This window comes from Calypte anna, chromosome W, assembly GCF_003957555.1.
Source record: "Calypte anna isolate BGI_N300 chromosome W, bCalAnn1_v1.p, whole genome shotgun sequence".
NCBI classification, from domain to species: domain Eukaryota; kingdom Metazoa; phylum Chordata; class Aves; order Apodiformes; family Trochilidae; genus Calypte; species Calypte anna.
In genome coordinates, this window is record NC_044276.1 from 2,851,693 (window position 1) to 2,862,298 (window position 10,606).

At 48.6% G+C, this 10,606-nt stretch overlaps 1 protein-coding gene across 1 annotated transcript; it reads left to right on the forward strand.

The window, feature by feature from the left end:
* Positions 1-1,296: 1,296 nt before the first annotated feature.
* LOC103538332 (olfactory receptor 14A16) lies at positions 1,297-2,262 on the forward strand. Its single transcript, XM_008504680.2, has one exon. The coding sequence runs from the start codon at positions 1,300-1,302 to the stop codon at positions 2,260-2,262; it is 963 nt and encodes a 320-aa protein (XP_008502902.2). The 5' UTR covers positions 1,297-1,299.
* The last annotated feature ends 8,344 nt before the right edge of the window (positions 2,263-10,606 follow it).

Consider the following 10,606-nt stretch of genomic DNA (forward strand, 5'->3'; position numbering starts at 1 on the left):
AGGGCAATTGTGAAGAGGAGTGAGGGTGTGTGTGCAGGCAGGAGTGCCCAGGGCTGTCCTTCAGAGCAGGGTCCTGCAGCCCAGGGGCTGTGTGCTGGGGCAGGGACTCTGCTGCCTGCCTGCCTGCCTGCCAGGGGCAGCTCTCAGCCTGCCCAGGGAGCTCTCTGGGGCTGGCAGAAGCTGTGGCTGTCAGGAGACAGAGAGGACAGGGCAGGGTCCTGGTGCTGGTGAGAGAGGGATGAATTGCTCAGGGCTGCTCACAGCTCCAGATGATGCCCAGAATATTTGAGGGGATTTTTAAGGAGTCCCTTCAGGGCAGGGCTTTCCTGCTCCAGTCTGGGCTCTCCTCAGGCTCTGCTTCCACTTGTCTCTGGCTCAGCTTGGTGGGATGGAAACTCAGCTGTGCAGGGGAGAGCAGGGGCTGAGACACCTCAAGCATCTCCTGAAGGGGGACTGAGAACCTTGTAAAGTGCCTCCACCCACCACCCCCCATTAGCTCAGCTCAGGCTCCCCTTTCCATTGTCCTCAGAGTGTGTGTGCCCTGTTCTTTAGCCCCTGCACCCCCTGAGTGGTTGCAGGGCAGAGCTGGGCACCCAGAGGCTGGGCTGGGCTCTGTGAGCAGGGGCAGGAAGGGCGACAGTGCCATGGAACCAGCTCCTGGCTGGGGCAGCTCCAGGAAGCAGATGTGTCCATGGCAAGGAGGTGTCCATCTGCCCTCTGGAGCTCTGGGCAATACCCTCTGTGAGGCTGGGGAGGAGCTGACCCTCCCTTCATCAGACCAGCTCCCCCTTCTCTGCATGCAGCCACAGCCAATCCTCTTGCCTTCTCTGTTCTTCCTGAGTGCTTCAGAAAAGCTGTGGGTTTGAGACATCCATGAACATTCCCAGGAGAGATGGGGGGAGTTGAAATTAAAACCCAAACATCTCTGAAACTGTGTTCTGCCACCCCAGATCGTCAGCACTGAGAATTCAGATGCTGATGACCATTTTGTTTAGCACTTTTTTGATATGACACATTTGGCCGCTGGTGCTTTCCCCTGACCCCCTGATTCCTTGGGCTGACAGCTGCAGAGCAGATCTGACTCTGTAGCAGCCATCACACAGAGTTTCTGCTCTTCACTACACAGACAGCCAGCAGCAGTCAGAGATGAAACCATAGAGCTGAAGGAAGATCTGAAAGAAAAGTGTGTGTGGATGTGAGAGGAAAAGAAGGTATGGAAATTGTCTTTTATGTTCCAGAGATTTCCTCTAACTTGGTTCATTTTCCTTCTTATCAGTGCTCCATGGTGAAAAGAAGCCCATGTCCAACAGCAGCTCCATCAGCCAGTTTCTCCTCCTGGCTTTTGCAGACAGGTGGGAGCTGCAGCTCTTGCACTTCTGGCTCTTCCTGGGCATCTACCTGGCTGCCCTCCTGGGCAACGACCTCATCATCACCACCATCGCCTGTGACCACCACCTCCACACCCCCGTGTACTTCTTCCTCCCCAACCTCTCCCTCTTCGACCTGGGATCCATCTCCACCACTCTGCCCAAAGCCATGGCCAATTCCCTCTGGGAAAACAGGGACATCTCCTACAGGGGATGTGCTGCTCAGATCTTTTTTTTTTTATTCTCTGTTGTAGCAGAGTTTTATCTTCTCACTTTCATATCCTATGACCACTATGTGGCCATATGCAAACCCCTGCACTACGGGACCCTCCTGGGCAGCAGAGCTTGTGTCCACATGGCAGCTGCTGCCTGGGGCACTGGGTTTCTCACTGCTCTGCTACACACAGACAATACATTTTCCCTGTCCCTCTGCCAGGGCAATGCCCTGGAGCAGTTCTTCTGTGAAATCCCCCAGATCCTCAAGCTCTCCTGCTCACACTCCTACCTCAGGAAACTTGGGCTTCTTGTGGTCACTTCTTGTGTTATATTTAGCTTTTTTTTTTTCATCGTGGTGTCCTATGTGGAGATCTTCAGGGCTGTGCTGAGGATCCCCTCTGAGCAGGGAAGGCACAAAGCCTTTTCCATGTGCCTCCCTCACCTGTCTGTGGTCTCCCTGTTTGCCAGCACCTGCATCTTTGCCTACCTGAAGCCCCCCTCCATCTCCTCCCCATCCCTGTACCTGGTGGTTTCAGTTTTGTACTTGGTGTTTCCTCCAGCATTGAAACCCCTCATCTACAGCATGAGGAACCAGGAGCTCAAGGGTGCTGTATGGAAACTGATGACAGGATTGTTTCCTCAAATAATAAAATGCTCAATTTCTCATGCATATAATTGATAACATATCTCAAATCATTAATTTTGTCTCATGACATGCTCAGCCTTAGTACTGGGACCATGGGTGTTTGAGGTTTTTTCTCTCTTTTATATGTGATAATGATGTGCGCAAAGAAATCTTATTGTTCATACCATTTACAGTTCTGTGACTTCCTTTCTGGTGTTTAACAAAGGGTGCTGGAATTGTTTTTTAAATCAGATGTATGTTCTCTTGGCACTGAAAAAATAAGGGATACAGCAGTAAGTTCTCTACCTGATATCCTTTTTCTGAGATTCATCTAGTGTTACGGTTTGATCCAGCCACACCTGGCTTCCTCTGAGAAGGAGTTTAGAAAACAAGGGGGTTCACTTTTGTCCTTGTGACTCAATGGGAGGGCCTTCCTCATTCTTTTGTCTGATCCCTGATCAAATCACTCCAACTCAGTTCTGGCTCCATTTCCACCGTCCCTCCGGAAATCATTGCCTCAGATCCCCATGTCAACCACTCCAAGGGACGTGTGTCCCTTCCACATTGTAACAGAGCAATCCTTGACATCAAATCCTATTAAGTCACAACGTCTATACTAAAATCACCTCTTCCTTACATCTTTGTCACATGTCAAGGGTCAGGATGACTGGGTCAGAAGTCCATGTTTGTGTTGAAAAGATGTCAGATCATGGAAAAGATCCTCCTGGAAGCCACATCAAAATGTATAGGGGAGAGGGAGTTGGTCTGAGGCATCCAACACAGCTTCACAAAGGGCAAACTGAGCCTCACCAACCTCCTGGCCTTCTGCCATGAAGTAATTGCAGCAGTGGAGAAGGGAAGAGCTGCAGACATCATCTACCAAGACTTGGTTTGATCCCCTACAACATTCTCATTGCTGAATTGGAGGGAGATGTGTTTGATGGATGGACAGGTGGATGAGCAAGGAAGTGACCTTATGACTTCATGGAGACAGCTATGGTCAATGGATCAGTGTCCAGGGGGATACCATTAATGAAGGATGTCCCTTCTGGATGTAAAATTACCTTCTAAATAGTACTGGATGTCCCCAGTACTGATTAACATCTTCATCAGTGACAGGGACTGTGGGATCAAATGATTCCTCAGCAAGTTTTCAGATGACACCAAGCTCAGGGACTCAGTTGATTCCCTTGAGGGTAGGGATGAAAACCAGAGGGACCTGAAGAGATTTGAATAGTAAATCTGTGCAATCCTCATGGAGTTCAAGAAGGCCAAGTGCAAGGTCCTGTTCCTGGGAGGAGGAAATCCCCACTGTCAGTAAAGACTGGAAAAAGAATGATTGAGATCAGCCCTGCAGAGAACGACTTGGGAATGCTACTGGGTCAAATCTTTTATGACAGGGTAACCCACCTAGCTGATCAAGGGAAGCCAGTGGATGCCATATTTCTGGACTTCAGGAAGGCTTTTGGTACTGTCTCTCCTAGCATCCTCCTGGATAAACTGTGCTATGTGATGGGTGAGCAACTGGCTCACAGGTGGAGCACAAAGAGTGACGAATGGGTTCATATCAGGCTGGTGACCGGTCACTTGTGGGGTCCTGCAGGGTTCCATCCTTAACACAGTCCTCTTCAACATCTTCATCAATGACTTGGGTGCAGGACTGGAAGGAATTTGAAGCAAGTTTGTGGATGAGAGACCTTGGCAGGTTAGAGAGATGGGCAATCAGCAGCCACAGGAAGGACAAGTGCTGAACCACAAGTTCAGCAAGTGCTGAATCACCAACCACAAGGGCAAGTGCTGAATTCTGCACCTGGGATGGGGCAACCCTGGTGGCAAGTACAGACTGGGGAACTAGTGGCTGGAGAGCAGAGAGGGACCTGGGGGTCCTGGTTGATGGCAAACTGGACATGTGCCAGCAGTGTGTCCTGGAAGCCAGGAGGGCCAACCATGTCCTGGGGTTCATTAAGTTCACAGTGTCACCAGCCAGTCCAGGGAGGTGACTGTCCTGCTCTACTCTGCACTGGTACGGCCTCACTGTGAGTACTGTGTGCAGTTTATGGCACTGCAGTATAGAAAAGGCATCAAGGTGTTGGAGAGTGTCCAAAGGAGAGCAACAAGGATGGTGAAGGGTCTGGAATGGATGACTTATGAGGCGCACCTGAGGTCACTTGGATTGTTCATTTGGGAGAAAAGAAGGCTGAGGGGAGACCGCATTGCAGTCTGTGGATCCTCACAAGGGGAAGAGATGGGGTTGGTTTTGATTTCTTCACTCCTGTGACCAATGACTTTGGGAAATGATAGGATGCTGAATTATGGGAGGTTTAGGTTAGATAACAGGGAAAGGTTTTTCACCCAGAGGGCAATTGAGCAATAGAACAACTTCATTGCTTTGAAGCAATGACCACTCCCCCAGAGAAATGGTAACAGCACCAAGCCTGCCTGAGTTCAAGAAGTATTTTGATGATGCTCTTCTTGAGCTCATGGTGTGATGCTGGGGGTACCCTACACAGGACAGGAGTTGGACTTGATCATCCTGATGGGTCCCTTCTAATTCTGCATATTCTATGATTCTATGATAACTCATATGGTATGCATATGGGTTATGCATGATGGGAGGGTGAGAACCAAGAGGCATCATCTGAAAAAAGGGAGGAAAAACTCAAAAACTTGCTCCTCGTCAAGACACTCCCAAACAGCTTTTTTCATCGCCACACTAAGGCTTCTTTCACAGGCATGGGGTGGCTCCATCTGGGCAAAAATCTCTCCTGATGTGCCAAGGACAGGAAAGATTTTGGTCAAAGTGTGACATTGGTGAAACATCACTTAATCCATCCAGAAAAAATACTTGACATTGTTGAGGAACGTGGGAAAAGGTTTAGGCCTATTTCTACTGTCAGAAAATCCACCGGGGTGAGAGAACCCAGAGATGTCCTGACTGTGGGAGATGGTTTAGCGACAGCTCGGATCTGGTCCAACGGTGACACCATCACACTGGCACCATGTCCTAAACCTGCACTGACTGCGGGAAAGGTTAAACAGGAGATGGAATTTTATCCAGCACCAGCAGATCCAAATGGGTGAGAAACTCTTTAATTGTTCTGAGTGTGGGAAAAAGTTTTCCCATAGTTCCAGTTTATCACAGAATCACCAGATCCAAAAGGGAGAGAGACTCTATAAGTGTCTGGAGTGTGGGAAAGACTTTACCAGGAGTTCCTCATTATCAAGTCATTACCGCATCCATACGGGAGAAAAGTTGTATCCCTGTACTCACTGCAGGAAAGCCTTCAACATTAGCACCTTTTGGATAAATCACCAACATGTCCACACTGAGGAAAAACCCTACATGTGTCCCCAGTGTGCAAAGAGCTTCACAGCCAGCTCAGGTCTCTCCTATCACCTACAGATTCATATGGGTGAACATGCCTACAAGTGTCCTGATTGTGGGAAGAGCTTCCGTCAACACTCCCATTTGAAGACCCATCAAGACCTCCATACCAGTGAACTTCATTAAAGCTACACCCAGCAATCACCAAGTATGAGGTCAAGTTGACCTAATTTTCCAAGCTCCATCACACCATTGATGCTTTCTTCATCTTCTTGTGGAGAAAAAAATGGAGTCAGATCAGGAACCGCTTCATGTCCCACCCTGAATTTGAGTTTCAATATTTGTTTCAGAATCATGAAGGTTTTCTTATCAAATAAGGAAAAAAAAGAGAAGTATTTAAAATTTTGACACTCTCCTAAAGGGATGTGGCAGGATGGGGTCCTGGGCGCTTTTCCTGCACAGCAGATCTGACCTAAACCTCCCCTGGTGCAACTTCAGTCCATGCCCTCTTGTCCTCTAATTGTTCACTTGAGAGAAGAGGCCAGCACCCACCTCAACACCACCTCCTTTCAGGGAGTTGTAGAGAGCAAGAAGCTCTCCTCTCAGCCTCATCTTCTCCAAACTGCACATTCCCAATTCCCTCAGTCTCTCCTCAGAACACTTCTTCTCCAGCCCCTTCACCACCTTGTAGATGCCTGTAGACTCCAGGAGCTGGCACAGCTCTTCAGAGGAGCGTTACTGCTCCTTGACTGTGAGGAGGGATGCTTCATGAGCTCTCCTGAAACCTCTGTGACACCATAGGTGATGTGATGGGACACCTCGAGCAGCCTGCAGTAAGGCTTCTGTCAGTTGTCTCCTGAAATAAAAGAATTACAACTTGGATTTTTTTTCAAGACGATTGAAAGTGTTGGTGAGAGCTGAGTGAAAAGAATCTGGCTGAAAATCCCCACAGCATCTTTTTTTGCTTGATTGATTTCTTGTGAAGTAGTAGTTTTACAAAAATTGATATTGTGTAAATTTTTCATTCTTCTTTAGTTTTTTTATGCTCTACTGTTATGAAGTTTGTGATCGTTGTACATAGTTACTGCATATAATGCCACCAATTATTCTCTAAGTTGGAGTGCCCTATCCTAAAAAACATGTTTGTCAAATGCACCTTGTGAACAATTGAATTGGAAATGCTTTTGGAGAACTAATTTCACAGGTACAGAAATCCAAAGCATTTTGCTACAGAACCCTTAGCTTTGGAGGTGACACTGCTTGAAGAACAAGGACTCTGCACATCATACATATCACCACTGCCTGAATTGAGGAAGCTGGAGTGAAGATGCTAATCTTGTAGCCATCATGATATCATTGCCTTATGATATTGCCTTATGATATCATGAAGCCTTGTGATATTTGGACTCATGGGGTGAGGGGATGGCATTGTTGAGATGTCATTTGAGTATGTGGTTTTTGTGATCCAAGCAATCAGCCTTTGTGATTGCACAGCCTGAACAATGAAGTATCTATTTTTGTGCTTTTATAATAAATATATTCATACATACCTTTGAGTGATTTGTGTCCCTAAAAATTGCTCAAAAAAACCCTTTAATTGTTGGAGCAACACAACTGATATTTTGACTGTAGGGAAAAATACCTGGCTTGGGAGATGGAATCTCCTTTGGCTGTTGTCTGGGTTAGGCCATGGGATGTGACAGTCCTGTGCTGTTGTGCCAGCAGCAGATGGTTGTGGTGGAGTGCCCTGAAATTTCCTGTAGCCCCAGAGGGCTGTGCTTGGCCACTCATTGAGCAGCTGCCATGACTGAGGTTGGACCACCCCTGGCACCTCCAGTGTCACCTGTGGCTTGCAGGGGAAGAGGAGGGAAAGGAGATTCCACCTAGCACTTCCTGGGTGTCCAGTGTGAGAGTGGGAGAAGCAGAGGTTGTGTCTCTAGAGGGGAACTGCCTGTGCTGGAAAGGAGGGAGGGGACATGAGCGATGACTTCAGTGTGTGTCCCATTGGGTTCCTGGGGAGCCCCAGGGAGAGCTGGAGGGAGCCCCGAGAGAGTTGAGCAAGTGCCAAAGTCTGGCGCTGGTCCTGTGCTGCTGGGCCACGCTTCTGAGACAGAGAGAGCTGCTGGCAAGCAGAGTGCTGCAGAGAGACACCTCTGGGCAGGAGCTGGGAGAAAGGCAGCCTGGGCTGAGAGCTGCCTGGGGGAGAAAACTTCTGAGCCTCTGCCATGGTGAGTCTCCGGCTGCAGGGCAGTGAAGCTGGGCTTCCTGGAGGGTGTCTTCTCCAGCTGGCAGCCTGTGCCACAGCTGATGGGATCCTTCTGGAGGATTTTGGTGGGCAGGAGGAAAAGGTTTGGCAGAGCAGGGCTGTCCTGGAGCAGCATCAGAGGGAGAGGGCATGGGTCTGCCTTCTGCTGGGGATGGCTGCAGGGGCTGAGGGGGTGTGTGCAGGCAGGGGTGCCCAGGGCTGTCCTTCAGAGCAGGGTCCTGCAGCCCAGGGGCTGTGTGCTGGGGCAGGGACTCTGCTGCCTGCCTGCCTGCCAGGGGCAGCTCTCAGCCTGCCCAGGGAGCTCTCTGGGGCTGGCAGAAGCTGTGGCTGGCAGGAGACAGGGAGGACAGGGCAGGGTCCTTCTGGTTTTGCGAGGGACAGCACTGCACTCAGATTCAAATCATAGCCAGGGTATTATTTAGGGGATTTTTATAAACACTGTCAGGGCATAGATTCCTGCTGGGAAACTTGGCTTGCCTCAGGATGCACTTCCACTTTTCTCTGTCTTGTTAGGGTGGGAGGAAACCTCACCTGGGGAGGTAAGATCAGGGGCTATGAGTGCCCTACACCATCACCCTCCTGTGTGCTAGGAACCTCATCCAGTGCTTTCAGCCTCCTTTACCTCAAAGATATATCCAGCATCACCTTCCCAGGTTTATCAGGGTCTGTGTGACAGCACTGCCCTCAGGAAGCCCGTGGGGTCTGGGGCGTTGGGCACCTCCTCCTCCAGCTGCTCACACAAGAGGTGAAGTGCATCTGTGCTGCACTGTGCCCACCTCCCCCTGCCCAGGGGTTGGAGGTGCCTGCCAGGCATTATCAACATCTGGGAGGGGTTGTGCACGGCTGGGGGAGGGAAAGGCTTTCCTGAGTGCCCCTCTGCCTCTCTCCATGCTCCCCTCAGCTGCTCTTTCTGTTGATGTCAGGCTGGGACCAGGAGTTTCAGCTGCAGGCACAGCTCTTGTGGCTCTTCCCATGCAGATGGTTTCAGGCAAGGAGGTGTCCAGCTGTGCTCTGCCCTGGGAAGGTCTGGGCAGTGCAGTCTGAGTGAGGCTGGGCAGGAATCTGACCTCCTTTCATCAGTCCAGCTCCCTCTTCTGTGTACGCAACCACAGGATGCTCTTTCTGTGCTCTGTTCTCCCCGAGTGCAGCAGTAATTCTGTGGGTTTGATACATCCAAGAACATTCCCCAGGAGAGATGGGGGAGCTGAAAAATGCAAGCCTCTCTGAAAATGTCTTCTGCCAACCTGTTTACTTGGCACTATGAATAGAGATGCTGATAGTAAGTAAAATTTTAACACTTAGTTTCCCCTGAGAGATCCAACCATAGAGCTGAAGCAAGATCTAATAGAAAAGTGTGTGTCTCTGTACCAGGAAATAAAAGCTATGGAAATAGTCTGGAAATTGTGTCTGGAAAGGAGACTTTATAAACAGTCACTGTATCATCACCACCACCAGAAAAACTCTTTCTTGAGGCTTTGACCTTGATTTCTCCTCATCCCATCTAGGGTAGACGGGAGGTGGTGTACATTTTCTGACATTATTAATCTTCGCACCCCACTGTGCCCAGGAAGAATCCTGACCCACAAGTGAGGGATGGGCTCTTCCTTCCCATTGCCTGCAGTTCAGAGTTTGGCCTCAATGCTTATGGAAAACAAATAAACAAAAGCCACCTTTAGAGAATTGTTGCCTCTTTGCAATCATGGCCTCCAGTGATCTGTTCTAACAAGGCCATGGGGAGGGTCTGGCAGCAATGTTGCCCGTAACCAAAAAAAAAACACAAACCAACAGAGTCAGTTTATGCGGTGCTTTATTCAGGGCCCGGGAAGCCTGAGGACTAGCGTCCCAAGTCAGGGTTCCGAAGACTCTCATTTTTGGTTCAGCTTTTATACTTTTTTCATTACAGGCCACGTACAGAGTTACATAAATTTTAGTCACAAACAGTCACATAGATCATGCAGATAACAATAGACAAACAGTCACATAGATCTTACAAATAACAATAGATAGTCATATCTTAAACTGTAAATCCACGGTTTACCATTTCAGCTGTCATTACCACCTGGCCCACCACCTGGATAGAATTTTTCATCTTGATCTTTGGTATATGGCATCAGTTTGCTTAACTATTCTCCTTTTGATTAATGTTATTGCTGATGGGGTCAACACACTCCTTATTCTCCTTTGATCATTGTTCTTGTAAGGGTGAGCTCATTCTTAACTAGTTACTTATTCCCAGAGTTTTAGTCTACCCGAGCCCCTTCTAACTCTTAATTTGTCCACTTTTAAAATTTTACAACCAATATTATTTTATTTCTACTATATACTGCAACAATTCCCCCCTTTTGAGCATCCTTCGATTATTCCTTCGCAAGGATGCTCAACCTTTAAGCCTCTTGATAAGCAGGTGCAGGCGTCCCTTCTTCTGGAGATATTACCTCCTTCCGGGTTATAGCCTTCAGTGGTTCCACTGACCAGTTCCTGATGTAGACTTGGTCTCCTGGAAGGATGTCGTGGACCGGATTTTCCAGGGGTAACGGTCGGTTCCACTGCAACGCTCCTCTAAGTGCTGTAAGGGTCTTATTCAGAGACAATACATAATTTAATATCACCTGATCCCCTACCAGATGAGGGTCCCCTTGGTAAGTAGCAGCATGGTATGGTTTGCCGTACAAAATTTCGTACGGACTTACCCCTATCCTTTCCCTTGGTTTAATCCTAACTCTGAACAGAGCTAAAGGCAATGCCTGCGGCCACTGGATTTTTGCTTCTTGACAAATTTTCTTAATTTGATTTTTCAATGTTTGATT